This window comes from Chinchilla lanigera, unplaced genomic scaffold, assembly GCF_000276665.1.
Source record: "Chinchilla lanigera isolate Chin_1 unplaced genomic scaffold, ChiLan1.0 scaffold00005, whole genome shotgun sequence".
Lineage (NCBI taxonomy): Eukaryota > Metazoa > Chordata > Mammalia > Rodentia > Chinchillidae > Chinchilla > Chinchilla lanigera.
Window position 1 is genome coordinate 41,359,947 of NW_004955406.1, and position 21,565 is coordinate 41,381,511.

The 21,565-nt window shown below is 54.7% G+C and overlaps 1 protein-coding gene across 7 annotated transcripts in view; it reads right to left on the reverse strand.

Annotated features, from left to right (window-relative positions):
* Nucleotides 1–2,130: 2,130 nt before the first annotated feature.
* The window catches only part of Slc45a3 (solute carrier family 45, member 3), a 19,905-nt gene continuing 470 nt past the window's right edge, over nt 2,131–21,565 (reverse strand). The window contains exons 2-8 of one of the 7 annotated variants that reach the window (XM_013522940.1): nt 15,648–15,711; nt 15,281–15,432; nt 10,446–10,586; nt 8,301–8,701; nt 6,693–7,478; nt 5,759–6,024; nt 2,131–3,820 (exon numbers count right to left, since the gene is read on the reverse strand). In XM_013522940.1, the coding sequence (XP_013378394.1) occupies nt 3,395–3,820; nt 5,759–6,024; nt 6,693–7,478; nt 8,301–8,472 (1,650 nt within the window). In that variant the 5' untranslated portion in view covers nt 8,473–8,701; nt 10,446–10,586; nt 15,281–15,432; nt 15,648–15,711 and the 3' untranslated portion in view covers nt 2,131–3,394. Of the gene's footprint in view, nt 3,821–5,758; nt 6,025–6,692; nt 7,479–8,300; nt 8,702–10,445; nt 10,587–10,716; nt 10,904–10,926; nt 13,281–15,280; nt 15,433–15,647; nt 15,712–21,565 lie in introns of those variants that run through there. The other 6 variants (XM_013522943.1, XM_013522930.1, XM_013522934.1 and 3 more) reach the window with 6 other exon arrangements.

Genomic DNA, 21,565 nt, shown 5'->3' on the forward strand with positions numbered 1-21,565 from the left:
TGAAACCTACTGCAATATATAAAATTTACTTTGGTCTCAATCTGGAAAAAAAATACTGAAATAAACTACATGAGTGGAAAACAGCAACTGGATATTTGCTTATATTAAGGAATTATTATTTTTAAATGTGATAATGAAAATGTGGCTTTTAAAAAGGCCTTCAGTTTTCAGAGACACTTTCTAAAAATTTCCTACTGAAATCTGATGCGTCTGGGTGTGGTGGCACACACCTGTAATCCCAGCACTTGGGAATCTGAGGCAGGAGAGTCACTGTGGATTTGAGGCCACCCTGGGCTACATAATGAGACCCTGTCTCAAAAAAAAAGGAAAAAATAAATCTGATGCCTGAGCTTTGCTTTGAAGTTGTGAAGTGTGAAGCCTTTGGTGAACTCTGCCAAGATGACCTGCACATTGACATTCGGTGTCCAATTATCTCTGCTTCTGTATGTATTAAACATTTTTAGCCAGGCCTGGTGGTGCATGTGTATGATCCCAGCATTCAGGAGGCTGAGGCAGGAGGAGTACAGCAAGTCTGAAACCAGCTGGGCAACTTTGCAAGACCCTGTCTCAAAAAAAAAAAAAAAAAAAATCTGAAACAGCATGGATTATACATCCTTAATCGGAGATATCCTAAGGACAAAGATGACCACAAAGAAATCTCCAATTGTACTTAGCAGTGTTGTTATTAGCAACAAGGTCAGTTATCACTTTTGAACTGCTGCACAGATTGAAGAACAAAGTAGATAAACTGAGTCTGGCGGCACACACCTGTGACCCCAGTTAGGAGGGCTGAGCAGGATTGGAAATCTAAAGCCAGGCTGGGCAAGAATTTGTCCCCAATAAATACATCATTAAACCAGCTGAAGATGCAGCTCAGTGGCAGAGTCCCCTGGATTTGATCCCTTGTACCAAAACAAACCAAAACATGGGGGGTATAGTCGGCCAAATATAGAATGTGCTTAATTCTGTAGAAAAAATGCTCACAAATGAATGGCATTAAAAAAAGTTTGGGGTGATCTGGGGATGTGGGTCAGGGAGGAGCTCACGGGAGGGCAAGTGTAAGGTCCTGGGTTCAACTCTCAGCACAGAGAGAGACAGTGAGGTAGCGGTAGAGAGGCAGAGAGGGGACGCTGTTGGGAGCTAAGAGAAATTTAGAGACATAGCAACTAAATATTGTTTATTTATCTCATTTGGGACCTGAATGTAAACCAACAGTAAAAATATACTTTTTTGGAGGGGTCAATCGGGGGAAATTTACATGGACCGAGTAATTGACTGCTGCACACCGTAACTCATTTCTTGATAAACCAGACACACGTGTAAACATTGTAGTCTCCCTAGTGTGAGAAACTGAAAGAGTAAATAACTCGTTTCAGATATACATACTGCAGCATTTATAGGTGGCATAAAGTTGTTCAGCACTTGCTTTAAAAATACCCAAAGAGGGCGCAGAGCAGGAAGCAGAGGCGGAGGGGGAGGAAATAGGTGAACAGAGAAAAACGGCAGCACGTCAAAGGATGATAAGCCGGGCTCTTGATAGTAATCTCACTACTTACGCATGTTTGAAAATTTTCATAAAAGTTAAACAACACAGAAAATAGCTTTAAAGAATAAGATGAACCACAGCCAGGCACTCTATTTTGACCACTCTGGAACTTAAAGGGACAGGAAAGAATTTAAGGTGAGTGAAGGTTGGGGAAATCAGGGAGATGGCAAGGCAGGGACAACTCTGACCTTGCTCTGGGCTGGGCATAGACCTAAGGAAATGAGGACTGAAATGGGGCCCTTGTGGGGCGATGTGCAGCATGGGACCAGGGCATAGTGGTGTTCAAATCCTCACCAGGCACCTGCAAGGTGCATTCCCTATTCTCCTGCTGTGATGATGATGGGAGTTTGCTCCAACGTCCTCCGGGCGTCCTCCGAAAAAGAAAACATCTCTACTCTCCCGCCCTTGGACCTCTTCCTCCAGTCCACAAATCACCAGTCAAGAATGATGTGCTATGGCACCATCTGCTGGTAGAATATGGAAACTGAAGTGACCAAAAGCTTAGGGTTCCCAGAACAAGGAGTTCAAGACAAAATGATTTGAGATCTGGTTTTCCCTCCCTTAGAAAAGACAGACACATACAATTAAACATATAAGAAACCTTTAATCTCATCACCATAAACATTATACTCTGATTACTCATATACAGTATAAAATATTTACTCCGCTAAATAAATAAGACATAACATTATTGCAAACGGCACTTAATCCCCGAGCGAGAGCGGTAGGAGCTCCTGGGCTCAGGCAGGGGTGCTCCTGAGTTGCTGTGAGATTCCCGAGCACAGATGCACCCTGGGGGCTGAGCTGGTCAAAGGCTCGAGGAACCACACTTGTGCTTCTGGTCCCGCAATGGCCCCAAACAGGTTGTGGAGCCAGTGGGGAGAGCTGGGGAGGGGGGGAGGGCAGTGTCGTCATCAGCCCAGCCCTCTGGGGAACAGAGGGGACCCGGGGGAGTCAGGCTGGGGTGAGAAACAAGAGATTAGGGACATCCAGGGTCCCCGCCACTTTCCTATAACCTCCCAGCTCTGGGTAAGGACATCTGGGTATCAACTCAGGTGAGTAGAGCTTCCAAGGTCCTAGTTTAGGCATTTTTGGGGGCCAGACCCATCACCCCAGGGAATGATCAGTATGTGGGGAGACGCAGTTACTGAGGCTCTCGTTCTACCCAACTCCTGGACACCAACACAGAAGAGCGAGGAACAGCTTTCCTTCCCTTCTGCTTTGTTCAATAAATAAGTTAAATACTTAAAAGTCCTGGGTGTCCCCATGATGGCAACCCAGGGCCCCCAGCTGTGTCCTAACAACAGGCGGAGGCAGGGGAATCCGCAGGGAGGCAGCGCTGCGGGCCACACGGTGTCGCCCCGTCCCTTGGGACTCTTCCTACAAACAGCTTCCTCTTTCTAATGCTGGAGAGGAGCGTTTCCACCAGAAACTCCCACGCAAGAGCAACACTTGGCAACACGCTGGGGGCTGCAAGATCCCAGGGCTTGGAGGTGGGACGCCAGGTGGCTGAGTATATTCTGTTATCTTCTCTGAGTGTACCTCAACTAGGTGCTGAGCCTGGGGGACCCCCTACAGAGTCCTGCGTTCCAGTGCACGGAGCTAATCAGCTATCTTGCCTTTGGCTCCCCGCCAGAGGCAACTGAAAACCAGCTGGGAAGCCGCCAGCCAGCCCTAGAGACTGGGAAGACGCTAGGGAAGCCTCAGGCCCCATCCGAGGCTATGCACCACACAGCCACGGGGTGGCAGCAGAGAGCCAAACCACTTTGGCAGCAGGGAGGCTCTGGAGCCCCCCACTGGAGAGCTGGGACCCGCTGAGGCAGGGCCTCCCTCAGTATTCGGAACCCTCTACACAGAATATTTGGCCAAGTCGCTCTTGTCAAATACTACCTGGGTAGCAAAGTAAATGGCCACTAGACCCAAGCCTGCAGCTGACACCATATAGGCAGTGACAGACTGGCTAAGCTGGACGATGGAGCCCATAAACAGCGACGGGGCCACCTGGGACAGCAGGAAGGCGCTGTCCAGGATGGCGAGGTCCAGGCAGATGCCCCGCCCTGGGACGACCCTGGCCTCGCTTGGCTCACCCACCACTACTCGCACAGAGACGTCACAGGCTGAGGCCCCGCACAGCGCGGCTGGAGCTGGGAGCAGGCTGCTGCCGGTACCCGCATGTCCATTGGGGAAGGGTGCTCCGGATGGCAGAAAGCTGGTTGCAAGGCTGTCCTCACTGCCACCGCCTCCAGGGTCCCCTCGGTATTTGGGCAGGAACACCTGGGGGTGAGAAAGAGGGATGAGGACAGGTGTACAGCCTGGCACTGGGGTCCCCACTTGTGAGACCAGGCCCTGGGCTTCAGAGGCTGAAAGAAACCCGGCTGGGGTCGCCTGACACAGGCAGCAGGTCAGAAACCAGGCCTGCTTGGGCTGGGTCTAGGCCCCCCCTCAGGAGTGGGAGATGACAGCAGGGCAGAGCGGGGACAAATCAGAAACCAGAACTGTCAGATGCAGCAGTAACACACCTCTAATCGCAGCACTCCTCCCAGGAGGCTGAAACACGACTCACAGGTTCAAGCTCAGCCTGGGCAAGGTAAAGACTTAGTGAGACCCTATCTCAAACTAAAAAATTTAAAAAGGGCTGAGGATGTAGCTTTGTGAGAAGACCCTGGGTTCAATCTCCAGTGCCGGGTGCTCAAGGGTGGAGGAGTCAAGAGAACAGGACAGCAAAACCCAAAGGAGGGGCTCGGAGGCCCAAACCCTACCCAGGCGCCCGCTGCCCTCTTCCTGTCTGTCCACTTGGCCATCAGAAATCCCTGTCGCACTGCCGAGTGAGGCCCTGCCCCTCTGGGGTCCCGTGGAGTTGCCCGTCGTGAGGTCCTTGCCCCAGCCTTGGGCCTAATGCTGCAGCCCCTCTCCCTTCCCTCCGGCTGTCTGCCTTGGATCTGAGACCCCATCTGCTCACGCTCCCCACCCTTGCTCTGCCTCAGTGACCCGGCCTCCTACTGAAGGACAAGGCCAGGCCTTATCCACACTGCTGTGGGTGCCAGGCGGTGTCTAGCACAGAAGGCTGTTTGAGCTGGTTACACGAGCGAGCCAGGAGCCATGGCAGAGCGCCAACCTGATACCAGGGAAGCCCACAGCCCATCACTCAGCTCAACAAGTGGCAAAGGACAGGCAGATGGCACACAAGGCCAAGTTGGCCGTCGACTGCTGTTGGAATGAGCCTCCTGGGACGTCTCCTCTCTGACTGCCAACACAGGAAGGACCAGTAAGGCTGAAGCCTAGAGAGGCCCTGGGTACAGAGAAGCGAGCTGGGCCCAGCCTGTCCCTTGGCATAACTGCATGTGCTCGGGCCTGGCCCCCAAGCTGCCAGCCCAGAGCAGGAAGAGAGGAGAGGTGACAAAGGGGCCAGTCAGGGTCTCAGAGACCAGGGTCTCTTACCCAAGCCTGAGCAAACCAGTCTGTCAGTTATGAATTTCTGCACTACCCACTTCATGTCCTGCCAGGGCAGGGTTGGGTCTGCACCACACTCTGGAAGCTCCGGGGGAGGGGGGTCCTACAGGCGGGGCTGTAGTTCAGTGAGCTCAGTGGAGGGGACAACAGTGACCACACTGCCTGGATCAGGTTTCCCCAACTCACACAGTGCCCGGGTGAGAGGAGCTGGTATGTCAGGCTACTATCTACGGAAGGAGAAGAGGGAAGGGACGGGCAGAGGAGGGAGGCAGGAAAAGAACAAAGAGTTAGAAGAAAGAGGGTCGGAGGGGGTTACTGCCAGCTGGGACCAGAGCAGGACACAGGCAGTCACATTACCTCTCCCTGGGAAGGAGAGGAGTGGCTCAGGCCACACCATTCCCAATGCCATCTGCTGAAGCCAGGTGGCCCCAAAGTCACTCCATGCAGGCCCCCCCCTCCCCCCGTCCCTTGTTGCACAGTGCAGGCCAGACCGAGGGCTCCCGCCGGCCTTAGTCTTCAGGATTCTTGGGGAAGGATTCTGCATTTCCTGCAATCATCCACTCAAGTGGTTTACAGTCCCAAGGCCAGGAAGTCATTCCCAGAATCTAATCTGTACTCTTCTTCCGCCCAAGCCTCTGGCCCGGGGCTGAGATGAGCTTCCTCCGCACAGACAGCACCTCCCGCAGCCCTGGCTAGACACCAGTCCCCTCTCCCACTGGCCAGCAGCGAGGCAAGCACCGTGACAAGCACTGCTTCTCCTACCTGCTTCTCTCGGTGGTAGAGGGAGGCCAGCGTGTAGGGCAGGATCTGCAGGGCTGAGAAGGTGAAGCCAGTGAGGGCAGCTGAGGCCGTCACCACGGCCACACTGTGGGACAGGCACGTGGCACCGGCGGCCACAGGGAAAGCTACCACGCTGGCCAGGTAGACAGCTCTGGTGCCAAACCGCTGTACCAGCCGGTCCATGACAAGGGAGAACAGCAGGGAGATGGCGCACTGCAGGAAAAGCCCCAGGCTGCCCATGCGCACACCTGGGGGGCAGAGAGAGCCAGGTTAAGGGTCCTGCACCCTCCTGGGCACCCAGGGAACTGTTGGGGGAGCCGGGGACAGAGGCAGAGCTCCCATTCCCGAGGGCCCATTCCACTCCACCCGCAGCAGTGGGCACCAGGTTCAGCCACTGACCCTCAGCAGACGTGGCCAAAGCTGGTGGGGAAGGGCAGGAGAAGCTGTTCCAAGATGGACAGATGAGCTTTGGGGACAACACGGCGAGAGGGAGCACAAAGACAGTACAGGCTTCAGGGTGGCGTCCCAGGGCTGGGGGTATAGCCCCGTAGGACAGCGCCTGCTGGGCCTGTGCAGGACCCTGATTTTGATCCCCTCCACCACAAACAGAAACAAGCAAAGTCAATGCTCTAGAATATTTCCAGAGTTATCTCGAAAGTCGGCAGGGAAGCAAGGGTCAATCTGAAGCGGTGGCCAGCCAGACCTGAAGTCCAGCTTTGACTCCTCCAATCCCTTTGGGCCTTGAATGAGCTACACTTTTCCTTCTGTCAAATGAGTCTGACTGAATTCAGAGCAGAACCATCTGCACATGGGTCCCTTTGCCTTTCCAGATGGAGAAGCTGGGGCCAGGCTACGCACAGCTCCCAGCCCTGGAATGTCCCCTGGAGGGTAGCCTCTTTGGGCTATGAGGCCTTACCTTCATCATAGTGTCTCCGGGCCTCGGTGCCGGGCTCAGCTCTGGGCACACCTTGGTACAGTCCCTCGCCCACGAAGTCCGTGTAAAACAGTGTGAAGGTCATGAGCGCCATCCAGCTACACAGCTCAGCCACAAAGAGCCGGCGCAGGGTCCGGGGCATGTGGCAGCAGAGCTGGTGCAGCCGAGGAAACAGGGCGTCCAGGCTCTGGAAAGCCAAGCGGGTCCGGCACGGGCAGCAGTATGTGGACACAGAGGATACTGACAGGCCTTCCACTACCTCAGATGGGCCCAGCACTGCCTCCTCAACCACAAACAGCGTGGCTGCCACGCAGGTGAGGAAGATTAGTGTGAGCAGGCCAAAGAGGCACTCTTCCTGGGTGCCCAGGTAGGGGGCCAGGGCGCTGGCGTCCCAGTCAATGGCGGGCAGGAGGTAGCCCAGGCAGCCCCCAAGGCTGATCATGAAGGCGTAGACAGAGAAGGCCTGGCGGCAGTGGTCTGGGTCCCGGAAGAGGTCGGACAGCAAGGCCTCTAGTGGCGTGAAGCACACCTGGCCGCAGAAGTCCAGCAGCCCCACGCCTAGGATGAGCAGGGCCAGCTCCAGGGGCCTGGCATCCGGGCACAGCAGCCCCGCCAGCCAGCCCGCCCTCGGGATGAGGAAGAGGCTGAGCAGAACACCCAGGGACAGAGCCCAGATGAAGGGCCTCCGGCGGCCATAGCGTCCACGCCACTGGTCACTGGCTGAGCCCAGGAGCGGGACAGAGACCAGGCCCAGCACTGGCCCGATGCCTGCAAGAAGGGCAAGTAGATGAGTCAATGTCAGGGGCCGGGACAAAGACGGCGCAGGGGGCAAGGGGAGCGGGCTCCTCCAGAAGGATGGAAATGATGACGCAACGTCAGACTTGGGGCTCGGTCTTCACCCGGACTCTCTAACTTACTCTTCATAACACAGGTGTTACTAGGGCTCTCATTTTCAGATGGGGAAAGTAAGGCACAGAGCACCTGAGAAGTGACACTTAGGCAAAGGCTGGGTGGGGTGTCCCCTGGATTCTGACTCTAGACTCTGCATCTGACAGGGCTCCTCTTCCCAGGGCTGGGAGGTGTCATCCCTTGGCAACCACTTGTCAGCAGTGGCTGTGGCAAAGTACCTGGTACAGTGAGCCACCCCTGCCCCGTCCCAGCGGGGATCCTGGTCAAGTGCTAGCTCTCCTAGTCAGCACCACAAGCTAGGGCTGAGTCTTAGCCAAGCTAAGACTCACCTATCCTCTCACAGGCCTGTTTCCCTCTCTGTAAAACGACCACCTCAGGGGGGGTTGTAAGGAATAAATGAGATTACAGACTAGAGTTACAGAAGGGCGAGACAAAGGCTGGGAACAGTTTCTCCGGCATCTCCCAGGACCCAGGCAGTGTACAGGGATACAGAGGTGCCTACACTATTACGTTCCTGAACTCGTCTCTCTGGGAGCACTCCATGGCCCAGGGTCACCCTGCTGCCCGGCAGCATCTGCCCAACAGGTACAGAGACAGACAGCAGCCACTCCCCTTCCCAGCTGCTCCCAGGAACTGCTGCCTGCCTATATCCCAGGTGCACAGGCAGGCAGAGTGACTCACCTAGCACCATGGTCATGAACCTCTCCTCCACCCCCACTTCCAGCAGCAGGGGTGGCACGTAGGTGATGCCTGCAGCCAGGCACACCTCCAGGCCAAAGGTAAGCAGGTTGACCAGTAGGAGCTGGGCCTTGCGATGCCGCAGCAGGCGGCTCCCCCACAGCCTCTGGACCATGGTGGGCCAGGCGGTCAGGCTCTGGAGGCCGGTCAGGGGCACGCACTCCACGACGGCCTTGTCCCAGCCCTGCTCCAGATGCTGCTTCTTCTTGCTGCGGCCAAAGGCCTAGGAGTCAGCCAGACACCCATTTCTGCCGGTCCTCTGGTGCAGGTCCAGCGTTTCAGTCCACGCTAAACACCTGTTATCACGCAGTGCCTCGGTGGGGACACATCTTGCCAGTGGGGTCCTAAAAGGGCAGGACGATCACAGGCACATGGAGTGTTAGGTCCTAGGAGCTGGGTCTCCAGGATTTGCCCTGAATTTTCAGAATCCTGTTCATTCACAGCCCAGTGATGTGGCCCTGGCTCCTCGGTGCTGCCCCTGGCTGCCCAGTCAGGAAATGCATGTTAATATTAGCTGAAGGCTGACATAATTAACGAAGTAAATATGATTTTTAAACCTCAGCGCACCCCAGGACCAAGCAGATGCCAGTTATTTTCTGTTTTAGAATATCTCTGCAATAACCCTTGTCTATTAGTAAGGAAAACCAAAATCAAATGAACTCAATTCTCAGTTGCCCAGGCCTGGCTCTCCAGGGGGCCCCAGGGACCCTCTGCCTCTGCCAGGCCTGGGTTATTTGCTCTTCTCTCTCCAACTCCCAGAGGTGGCTGCTCAATTCCCCTTTGTTGAAAGTGACACTTCCGATTCTGCACCTTCAGGTCCTGGGCTGTGTTGCGCCACAACCCCCACCCCAGGGCAGGGACAGAGGGGAAGGGAGGAAAGGCTGTGGTTTGCTGGGCTGGGTTTCAACCTGTTACGGAAATCCTTGGTGATCTAGGTCAGAAAACCTCTCCCATGAGCTTCTCCCCAGGTTCACCGTGCATGGGGGCACAGACGGTCCCACCCATTAGTGACTGTCTAACCTTGAGCCGTGAGAGCAGTGGGGTCATTCCCAGGTCCCGATCGCACAGGGGCATGTAACCACACCGCCCAGCCGGACCTGTGATGACGCCAGTGACCCCTGAGCTAGCAGGGCACCCTGCCACTTCCTGGGCAGCCTTTCCCTACTCCTCACGGAGTTCCATTCTCAGCGGAGAAGTTCCCACACTCCCTCCAGTGCACCAGCAGCAAGGACCGTGCTGTGGGGCTGCTGTGGGCCAGCAGGTAGCCTCCAGGTCTTCCTTCCTTGCTTCTACCCACTGCAGTGTGCTCTGCTTAGAGGTAACTATGAAAGGGAAAATTAGCCAGGTGTGATGGTGCACATCTGTAATCTCAGCATGGTGGGAGGCTGGGGCAGGAGAACTGCAACTTCCATCACAGACTGGGTAACTTAGCTGTTTAGTAAGACCCTGTCTCAAAAATTTGAAAAATCTTAAAAAGTTGCCGAGGATATAGCTCAGCAGCACTGTGACTGCCTGGCAAGCTTGAGGTCGTGAATTTGATTCCCAGTACCAAAAAAAAACCCACAAAAACCCGCTGGGGAAATAGCTCAATGCAAAGGTGCTGGGCCGGATTCAATTGCCAGTAAAAAAAAAAAAAAAAAAAAAAAAAAAAAAAAAAAAAAAAAAGGGAAATCAAGTCAACTATCAGAAGAGGTGCAGAAAAGCCAGCCATGGGGCCCACACCTGTAATCAAGCACTTGGAGACTAAAGCAGAAGGATCAGGGTTGGAGGCCCCATGGCTACACTGTGAGACCCCATTTCAAGAAGCAAAAAAAAAGAGGAGGAGCAGAAGAAGAGGAGGCAGAGGAGAAAGAGAAGGAACAGCAGGCAGGTAAGAGGCCCCCACCCTGTCATCAATCCCAAAACAGGCAGAGGACAAAACTTTCCACCACTCAGGCTGCACAGCCTTTCCTTTCCTCCCGCGTCTATCCCACAAATGCTGAAGAGCAGCTACTCTTGTGCAGGGACCGCAGTGGCTAAGGGCTGGTTCTAGTCCCCTGGCAGGCCACCACCTCCTCACCCATCCCCTCGCCCACCCCAGCATCTCACAATAAGAGGTGTTTCCACTTCCTTTATCTTTTCAAGGAGCAAGGAGTCTCATGCAGTCCTGCGCGTTACAAAGCATGTTGCCGGTGCTCTCTGAAATCAATCCAGCTGTCCACTGCCCGACCACCTTTTCGCGTTTTGCGGCTGGCAAACCAGGAAAGAAGGGACTTGGGGTAAGGCTGGGCGCTGGGGGACTCCTCCCCCAAGTCCCCAGCCTTTGGAAAGAGGAGGGACTCTTAGAGGAGTGGCAGAGGGAGGAGTATAAAACACTGACCCACACAGTCCCAAAAGGGAGGTCCTGGAAACCAGACCTGGGTGTTCAAGTGGATGGACCGCTCCTGGCCGCTGCATTTCCCAAGATCTCAGAGGGAAAGTGGTGACCAAAGGGTGGAGCTACGCAGCCTGGAGGGAGGGGTTCTGGGGCACAAGATGTGCAGCCCACTCCACTCCCTGCCCTCAGTCTGGGAGGGCCAGGAACACTCACCTGCACTGAATATCCCAGGGAACCAGGTCCTCCCTGGGCAAACAGAGACTTTGTCAGACAGCCTCACCCACAACCCGCCCTCAAGTCCACGCTACTCCTTGTTTAAAATAAATTGCAGCTGTCCAGGGACCACGGATCACAGCACCTGCCTTCCCCAGCCCTCAGTCCTCTCCCTCAGGAGCAGGACCTCTCTAAGCCCGCGGGGGGCGGGGGGGGGGCGGGGAGACTGAGAGGTGAGCAGAGGAATTCCCCCCACACTCCCACAGCCGAGGAGTGTGGAGCAGCCTCCCTCCTGTGGGAGGCCCTTAACCAGGTAACTGGGGGCTGGGCCTAGGAAGAATTCACTGAAAGGAGTCCAGTAGGAAGTAGGCAGTCTGGCAGCCCTGCTTGGGCACCCCCTCTCATTTTAGGTTGCAGAGCCCGTCCTCCCTTTTTTCCTGTCTACTCTGCCCTGGGGGTCCAGGCATTCCTGCCACCCCTACATTTTACCCTTCCCAGCTCAGAATCACAAGAGGAATTCCCTGTCCTCCAAAGCCCCACTTTCATATCCCCCATGCCTCAGTCTCCCCCACTTCCCATTGCAGGTGCCACAATGCCAACTCCAGCTGCTAGCCATTCCCTCCAAGGTCTTCTTCCTGGGCACCACAAAAAGAGCCCAGGCCCTGCCTGGTTCCCAGGCTCAGCAGGCCCTGGAACAAGAAATGGTTCCATGCCACTTTCCCAGCCTCCACTGGTCCTAAGCCCCAAGCACCTTTCTCATCCATGCTTGGAAATGACAGATCGCTGGTGGCCACACCTGCTCCAGGTCTGGGGAGCTCCCCTGACTTCTGGAGCAGGAACATGGGCCAGGGGACTGGGTCTAACTCTCGTTATTCCACTCTGGTCTCAGAGCCGCTTTGAACTCAAATCCTCCTGCCCCCACTGCTCTCTGAGTACTCTGTGTAGCTGGCAAACAGAAGATCAACCAGGAGAGCCGCCAGGAATGCTCACCTGGAGAGGAGGGGGCGGGAAGAGGAGAGAAGTGGAGAGGCTGCCCTCCAGGAAAGTTGAGAACAGCGGCAGCCTTCCAGGAGAGTGAGCTCCTCTCAGGTTGCAAACCTCTCCAGGAACTTTCCTGGGGCTGCACCCTGGCCCACCCTTCCTCAGCCCCAGAGACCCAAACTGAAGCCTAGAGGGACCAAGGGCCCTGGGCAAGGTCAGGGAAGTTGGATCTATTGGCCCAGCTCTGGACATCCCAACACATAGCACCCCCAGGGCAGGTTGGGGTTCTTTCACAAGCCTTGGGCTCCAGCCCCAGCAAGTAAAAGGACCTGGGACGTGTATGCCTAATGAATGAATATGGGAGAATAGGTGTGTAAGTGGTGGGAAAAGACCTAAGTTGTCCCCCTACTATGGGCAGCTAAGTTAGATGGAAGTTAATACACAGTCGCAGAAAGACAGGGCTGTCAACGAAGTCAGAAAAAATAAAGACATCAGCATTGTGGGTGGAGGCACCTCTGAAGAAGACCAGGCCTCAAGATAAAGATGCATTGTCCAGGCCTACACGCCTCCCCTAAGGGATAAGCAGTAACTTGGAATTATACTATAACTGGTACCACCTGGTCCAGTAAAGTCCAGATAGGCATCAGTCACCCAGGTGGGTGACCAAAGCATCCGGACCCACCCCTTCCGAAAAATGCCTTTGTTCTTTCCACATACCCTTGCTATGTGACCTGCCTCTCTTATGGATAAGTATTAGCTAAGTGGCTATACTTGTAACCTTATTGGCTGATCATAGTTTGACCCACCTTGTACTTGCATCGTGATTTTGTGCCCACCTGGTGATTTTCTTTATAAAACTTTGTTGGAGAGGCGGTCTCAGTGGCAACCCACTTTGGGGTCACCTCTTGTCTCTCAGGAGCTATCTCTCAAATCTTTCCTACTCTTAACCTCCCTAGTTCCTTAGAATTCATTCTTCAACCTTGGGAGATACAAACTGAGCAGCCTATCTGACATCTGGCAGGTTGAGAGTTACATTTTCCCCTATGTCACCCCTACCCCAGGCACCCAGGGAATCCCTAGCTCAGCCTCAAAGGCGGCAGCTCACAGGGCTGGAAGCAGAGGGGCTTGGACAGACCCTCCAGGCCTGGAACACCCCCTTTTCGGTCTGGACCCCAGCAGGCAGTTTGGGAAATGAAACTGAGCAGCAGGAACAAACTTGGCCTGAACTTTGTCCAAAATTCAAAAGACAGAGTGGAGGAGGCGGAGAAAAGGCGACCGGAGCCCACTCCCTGCTAGCTCCCTGAGGGAAGGGAGGGTCACAGGGACATATAAAGAGGCCTTTGAGGACTTTCAAAGAGGCTCCTGCCACCCCTTGAGGCAGAGGTGGGGCTGGGGGGCTGCAGAGTCCCTCCTGATAGACAGAGGCCAGAGGGAGCCGGCTGGGGTGGCCCCCGCCCGGGGCCAGTGTCAGGCAGCAATTCTATGGCCTCTTTATGCAGGCCAGCGTCCCCACACCCTGCCCAGGCACATCAAACGGCCGCAGCCCCCTCCCTGACCCCGCGGCTCGGGGACCCTGCGTCCCCCTCCATACTCACAAAGGCCGGCCACTTTCTCACACGCTCCCAGGAGCGCGAAGCACGCTCTCCAGAGGGGGAGACGACTGGGCACGGGGGAAGCTGGCCTCCAGGAGCAGTGACTCAGCTGAAGAAAGGGGTGGGTTCACCCCTGTCAGCTTCCCTAGCACCCCACCAAGGCTGTCACACCCCCGGCCAGGCGTGGAAAGACTGAATTCTAAGGAGGGCTCTTCCAGGCTAGGGCATGGATGCCCACCACTCAGGTGAGGGTCTGTCCATCAGCACCCAACAGCTGCACCCCCCCCCAGCCTCAGGGCCGGGGGTCCACACCCCACCCCACCCCTTCAGGGTGGCTCTCCTGGGTCATCCCAGAACATCCTGCCCTAGGACATCCTGCCTGGAGGCCTGAACACAGGTGCCCTCAGAAGCTGGAAGCTACGATCCCCCAACCTTACACAGCCCCTGTGGCAGGGTGGCTGAACTGCTGGGAATTCCTGCCTAGTACCTGGCCTGCTAGGAGAGGAACACGGCAGAAGATATACAGGCTTGGGGCCTCCCACCCCTTTGGTCTTTGATTCACTGGTACCCAAATATTTCCAAAGCAGTGAGGCCTCTGCTTCACTAAACCACTCCTGCCCCAAAACAATGCAACCATGATTTGTAACAGTAGCTGAGCCCCATCACATCACTAGGGCTCCAGGCCACACCTGAGGACATGGTTTCTTGAGACCTCTCCACCTCCGAGGGACTCCTAGGAAAGAACAAGGGCCTGCAGTGCAGAAGGGGCCCCAGCCTCAGCCCCCACCCCAAGACTTGCTCCCTAGCCCTGGCCTCCCCCAGGCCTGGAGGCTGAGGATTTAGAGTTCACCCCGCTGAGCAGCCTTTTCTTCCCCCGGACTGGAAGCCTTCTGCTTAGCAGCTTGTCAAGAGAGAGTGAGGGGCTGCAGGCCGGGACACAAAGGGGGATTAGGGAGAAACCTCTCGGCCTGCGGAGTAATCCATCAAACTCTCTCCCGGCTGCCAGCGCCAGCCCCTTCCCACTCAATTCCCCTTCCAGCTGCTGCTGGCCCCCACCCCCTCGGGCTCCTGAGCCCTGTCACTTGGGGCAGCAAATAGAATCTCAAGCCCTGGGGGCGCAGAGGGGCCACACCACAGACACTGGGAAAAGGGCAACGGCTGCCTCCCCCCACTCACCCCAATGTGTGAAAACCCAACAGGTGGCAGTGGCTTGGAGGAAAGTTGCTTTTGTTGCCCTGTCTGAGAGCCCCATCCAGCTTCGGAAAGGAAACAAATGCCGGAGGAGACTGGGGGGAGGGGAGGAGAGGGAGAAGAACGGGGCTGCCACACTGGTGTGTCTCCCTCCCCTCCCCAGTCCAGGGACTGGGGTCCTGGGTCTGGTCTGACCCTCACCTTGGCCACGGGCCCAGCCAGTCTAAACTGAGGCCAATGCACCCTTCCCAAGGTCACCTGGCCATCCTACCATGACAGCACAGACACATTCTGGTCCCAGGCACCTGGGTTCTCCAACCAGACTTTGCTTCTAAAAACAGCAGCCACCCAAGGTCATGGGGACACGGCCTCTGCACAGACGAGCAGCCCTCCTCAGCCAGGAGCCCTCTTCCCCTGGTGCCATGGCCTCTGGGCCCAGGCAGATTCCAGAGTCACCCAGGGCTGGGAGTGGGTGGACTTGAGCCTGCATGCCAGCTCCGCCACACACGTCTGCATGACCTTGTTGCTTGACCTCCCAAGCCTCAGTTTCCTCCTCTACAATTAATAACAGCATTAGCAGCAATGTTTACCCTATGCGTGCCAGGCAGTCTTCCAAGAGTTTTAATCTTCCCACCACCGGATGAGGTGGGTATGATTAGTGTAGGCGAGGAAACTTCACTTCATACCACTGACTTGGTATTGGGGATGTCGCTCAGGCACAGAGCTTGTTCCTTCCCCAGCACTGAGAAAACAAAACCAACCAACAAGAGTTTGCCACCTACTTCAAGGGCACACAGTGTGTTTGAGATAAAAGGATGGGACAGGAAGATTCTTGGGAGGGGACTCTCTCCTTTCCAAACACAGCAGTTGGGAAGACCAACTCTGCCTTTCTTCCCTGCTTCCACTCCCTGCACACACATAAGGTGCTGGTTCCCCCACACACACACATACACATACCTGCCGCCCCAGCGGCTCCACAGGTGCTGGCCCCAACAGGTGAGGAGGGTTCGCTGCCACAGACCTGCCAGGAGTGGGAAGGCAGAGAGGGGTGTGGAGTGGGACAGATCCCCCCACATGTGAGACAGGCCGGTTCCTGTCCACAGGGACAGTGGTCCTACTGGGCGACGTGCAGGAGGTGTGCGGCTCGTGTCAGGAGCTCAGAGCTTTCTAATAATCTACACAATGCACGCTGTCCTACAAAGGAGACATTCAAGATTTCTTCTTCACAGGATGAAAATCTCCATCTCAGGGAACTTAATTAGCATGCCCAAGGTTGCACAAATAACAGCAAATTTGGAGTCATTTGAACATTCTGGAATGCACTTTGAACCAGGAGCCAGGGAAGTGTAGTTGTTTCAGCAACACCTAGAGCTGCGTAGCTTGGACAAGCCATTTCACCTCTCTGAGACCCAGTTTCCACACATGTAAGATAAGAACTAGTCTAAGGTTCCTCAGGTGGTGGCTCTCCGTGCACAGGTGCCTGCTGAGAGCTCCTCAAGCCTCGAGGTGTTAGGAAGGGGTTTCCGGGTCTCTCACGGAGGAAGGGCAGGTGGAAGTTGATGCAGGTCTCCCCAGCTGCACCTACCCTATCCAGGACGACCGGAGTGCCAAGGGTCACCTGAAACTGAGCCAGTGCACAGGAGGTCTGGGGACAGAACTGCTCTCTTTCCTACTCCCTCCCAGAGTTGGACTCTGTTCCTGGCAGAAATTACTAACTAAATTCTTTCTCTCCTTGGGTCACAATAAATTCAGAGTATCAAAAACTCCTGTGTTCTTGGGCTAGGGGAAGAAGACCATGAAGGGGAAGCAGAGAGTCCGACTCAGACTGCAGGCAACTGGGAAGTTCCCTCTACCTCCTCCCACCCCTTCCTACAGGCCCTGCAGTGAAACCTGAGTGGCCTCCCTCCCGCTGAACTTGACCCGTGCCAGTCGCCTGGCCAGACCAGGCAGCTCTCCCCACCCATCACAGCCAATCTTGGTCCTCTCCCTCAGCCAGCCTCCCTCGGGATGTAAGGTACACAGGAAAGACACCAGTGGCATGCGCATGTGAGGCAAACCACGCCCCAGCAGTGCCCAGGGTGGACCGCCAGCCTGGGTGCTGGCCCCAGCTCTGCATGCCCCGCCTCTAGGGCTCCATCAGCCCTGACAACCTCAAGGATGTGACCAGCCTCATCTCTAATCAGAGGGTCCTCTCTTGGGTCCCAGTCAGGGCTTTGGACATGTCACTCAAAAAAAAAAAACAAAAACAAACCCAGGCACTTCCTGGTGAGCAAGGTTAGAGTCCACCCAACAAAGACTCCATTAAGGAATCTGAGCTGGCCCACCCGTGGAAGAAGCAACCTCAGTATGTGACCCGGTCTTGCTTAAAGGAATATCCAAGAGCACTGCGAACCACCCACTCGCCCTTACTGAGTCCCAATTATGTGCAAGCTTACTATAAAGATGCTGGTGATATAGAAATAACTGGCTACAGCTCCCGTTAGCAGAAGAGAAAAAAATGCAATCAATGTGCCAGAGGTGATGAAAGTGGTCAGATCCATGTCCACAGAGTTGGGACTTAAGAGTTGGGACATGCTCAGGGCTCCTGGTAGGCAGGAAGGGCTGATATCTATAAAATGGGTCCCCTGGAAGCTAGGATTTCCAAATTTGCCTACCTTCCTATCAGCCCCTCCCAGTCAGGTGTGCCAGAAGAATATGGGATCCAAAACCATAGGTCTGGGTTCTTATCTCAGCTCTGGCCCAGCTAGTGCATCCTAGATGAGTGCTCGTGCCTTCCTGAACCCAGGGTGGGAGATTCATCCACTGGACTGATTTTTGCTCTCTAAGGGATCTCCTGCCCTGGTTACTTCCCTGTCCTGAATGGCCTCTCCCTTGCACCTGAGGCCAGCTCTTCTAGAGATTTGTGGAACCCAAGCAGTCAAGTATGTTTCTTTCTCCTCCAAGTCTCTACTGCATGAGCCAGGTACCATCAGGGCTGGATACTGCACATGGTCCTCGGGTCTCTGATTTGTCGTCCTTCCTGACCACCTTCTCCCTGACTAGGCTTTTGGCTCCTAGAAAGCAGAACACACAGGCCCTGCCCAGACCCCAAAAAGGCGGGGTGCTCAACAGCAGGTTTGTAGGTGGAAGGATGTCCCATGGGGTTTGACCACTGAGTCCAGGACACAGACAGGGCCATACTCGAAGCATCTGGGTACTTGACTCTCTCCAGCAATAGAAGCCAGAGTGTAAGTCTACATTGCCACATCCCTAGGGATGTCCCAGGTGCTCCTGGCTTGGACACTATTTGCCAGCTCAAAGTACACTTGTGATTAGAGAATCTGGGGGGCAGAGGGCTGACAGGACACACACTGGGGAGAGAGGAGCTGCTGTGGGCAGCTGTTCCCAAGGGCATCCCCCTTGGCTGGGCAATCTGTCTGGCCTGGATCTGGAAATGCCCCCCAGAGAGGGTGACATCCAGAATTAACAAAGAAGGGAAGGGGAACAAACAACCTTGTCTGTAGGCACTTTGCTAAATATACGTTCTATTTGATCCACAACATAACCTCGCGAGGTGAGTGATATGTCCATTTTACAGACAAAGAAACCAAAGCCAATAAAGGCATAGACCTGTCTCAAAGCCAGACACCTTATGGTCATTCAGAGTTGGTGGCAAACTGTGGACCTCTTCCATGGGGGAGGAAACACAGACCACATAGTAGAAAAAGGGATTAAACAGGAAGTTCTGGCCAGGGATCAGGACCATCCCGTGATGGCTCTGTCACCAGTCCCTGCCCCCACGCAGGGACACTTGATACACTGCACAAAGCTCAACACTCTAGCTCTGTTGCTGGGAGTCAGTAGCATCAGCTTTTGAGATACTGGGCCTGGTACCAACTGATCCAGTCTTTACCCTTGCTGTCCAGCAGCTGGGCTACTGAGTGGCCAAAGAAAGGGAGGCTGGGTTTTTCCTCCGGACTCCAAGAGTAGCTCAAAAGATCCCATGGGCTGGAGAGAGGACAGAGCAGAGGGCACCCTCTTCACTTCAGGGCACCCTCCCTAGACAGTTTTCCTAAAAATAACTCCAAGTAACCATTCCACATAGAAGACTCTTAACCTTTCAGGTATAGATTTGTCTCCAGCTCTCCATCTACTCCTCCAACCTGCAGCATTCACTCCTGGGAGGTAAGCAGGGTAGCAGGTTTCAGACTAATTACAAAACAAAGCAGGTCATGCAGTAGTGACAGGGACAGGGGAGAAAGTCAGAGGTCCAGTCCTGGGGTGTTCTTCACACGGGACCACAGTTCCACTGCGGATGTCACTCACAGCTTACATGTGGTTATATGTGGTGTAATCCTTTGCGAAGGAACGGGTTTCTAAGTTAAACCACAACGACTGCCTCCTTTGTCACCAAGTAACAGCAGCTGACATTTATCAAGCTCTTTTTACAAGCAGCTGCTCAGAGTTTACCTACATCAGCTTATTTAATCCTCGAAATACTGTGAGGTAGGTACTGTTTTCCTCTTTTTACAGAGAAAAAAAGTTGAAACACAGAGAGGCCACATAACTTCTACAGGAGGAAACAGGGATTCGAGAAGTCTAGAGCAGACCTTTTTTTTAAGCGCAGGGCCCCAAAATAGTCTTAGGCTGGGTGTTCTGTGCATTCAATCACAGCTGAGAGATATAATACAGTTAATACTGCCAGGCATGGTGGCGCACGCCTGTAACCCCAGCATTCAGGAGGCTGTGTCTAGAGAGTTTAAGACCAATTTGGGCTATACAGTAAGTTCACGGCCAGCCTTAACTATACACTCTGTCTCAGAAAACAAAAACAAACAAAATACATAATACAGTTAATACTACTTAACATTAGCTGGGGATATAGCTCAGTAGCATAGCACCTGCCAGGCAAGTGTGAGGTCATGAGTTCAATTCCTGGTACCATAAAGCATTTATTGAGCATGTCCTATGTTTCAGGCATATAGTTAAGTGTTCTACATGCTTTAGTTAATAAAGCTATAATTTTTACTTTATTATACAGAGTTATATGTTTACAAATATTATTTATATGTGTTACAATTTATTTAACAAATAACAAAGCTACCTAGTAGATACGATCATTATTATTACCATCATTTCCATTTTGCAGCCATGGGTACAGAGGCTTGGAAGAGGTTAAGCAACTTGCCTAGCTAGTGGAACAGCCCCTATAATAAACCCATCTTTCTGACAGCCGGACACATTATCCCTAATGTGCTGTCAGGTCCTAATGGTCCAGGTAACACTGCTCAAAGTTAACCTTACTTCCAGAGTCCTCTGACCATCCCTCCCTGCCTTTCTGTCCAGCCCTTGCATAGGCGGAGAGTTCCCTTTTGACCTGCACACCATCCCTCCACTACCCAGTGGCTGAACAGAGGCAGGGTGGACCACACAGGCTCACTGGCCAGCTCTTCCTCCCACAGGGTTAGTTGGAGAGCCAGGAAGGGCAGGGGAATTCACTCCGAGAGTGCATAGGAAATCTGCCCCTGGCACACATTCACTAAATCGGGGCGTGTAGCTCCACAGCTGTACATTCATCCACAGCTGTATTTTTATCTTCAGACTCATCCGGCTGACTCAAGCTCCATTTTCTAGGCACTTGCAGAACAACAGAGTCCTGGCTTCAGGACAGGGATGGGGAGGAGATAAGAGAGGAATGAGAGGGCGGACTGATCCTACACAAAGACCTGTGACCTCGAATTGTGTCCCATTTACACCCTTGGACAGTGGTGGCGAACCTATGGCATGCGTGTCCCAGCGGGCTATTTGCAGCACTGACAGCTCTGAAAGGTTCGCCAGCACTGTCCTAGGACATGGCGCTCCGTGGCTTTCCTCAGGCTTCCCACACAGCCTGTAGCTCCTCGCCTACCCCTTCCACCCGCTATGCCAGCCTGTGCCCCACACCAAGGCTCTGAAAGACCTGCCAAGGGCTTCAGGGAAGGGGACCAGAAGCCCCAGGGCTTTCCCCCAACCCTGACCAAAAGCCCCCAGGCACCCAGGGAGGGTCACTCTGGACTCTGGGCTACTGGCAATGCCCAGCCACACACTCTAGGGCAGCTAGGCAGCGGCTGGGCTAGGTCTGGTAAGAGGACAAGGGCAAGTCTTCCTCAGGTGTCCACCATGCCAAACCCACCCCCACACCCAACTCTGGCCCCTGGGGAAAGAGGAAGCACCAGGGAAGGGCCCTGGCCAGGGAAAAAGGCTGAACAGGTCTTGAAAGTGTGTCAGGAAGGAGGCTGACTTGGGAGGTCAAGGGTAAGAGCAGCTCCCCTGGGCTCCATCGCCTGAGGCAATAGGAGACCAGGAAGGTTTGCCCCTGCCCTGCGGGTTCCTGGGGGCTTCTCCAATGGGCTGCCAACGCCTGCACCTTTAGCTGAGAGGCTTCGGGGGATGCCCAGGTCACCAGCTCACACCTGTCTGCTGTTAGAGAACCTGAGCTTGGGGAGACGAGGTCTCTGCAGCGCTCTCCCCTGTGCCCTCCGCAAAGGGACAGCGGGGCTGGAGAGGGGGCACAAGAACACACATTCCCCAGGGCCCACTCTGCCAAAGTCTCGCCCTGCGACTAACGTCCAAAGAGCTCGGTCCCCTTTCTTTCCCCGGATTGCTCCCTCGCTCTTCCCCACGAAAGCTGGCGGGACCCGTGCACCCTGCGGCGTCCCGGCCGTGGGCCCCCTGCCCGGCACCCCCAAGACCCGACCGTGCGCGCCGCGGTGACTCATCCTGCCCCTTTCCGGCGAAGCCCAGACAAGGGAAGAAAATAAATGCAACTTTCCAAAGAAAACTCTGACTCGGGAGGCTGCACCAGGAGCCGGCGGCCCGTCTGCCCGCCGCCGGGGCTCCGGGGAGGGGCCGCTCCC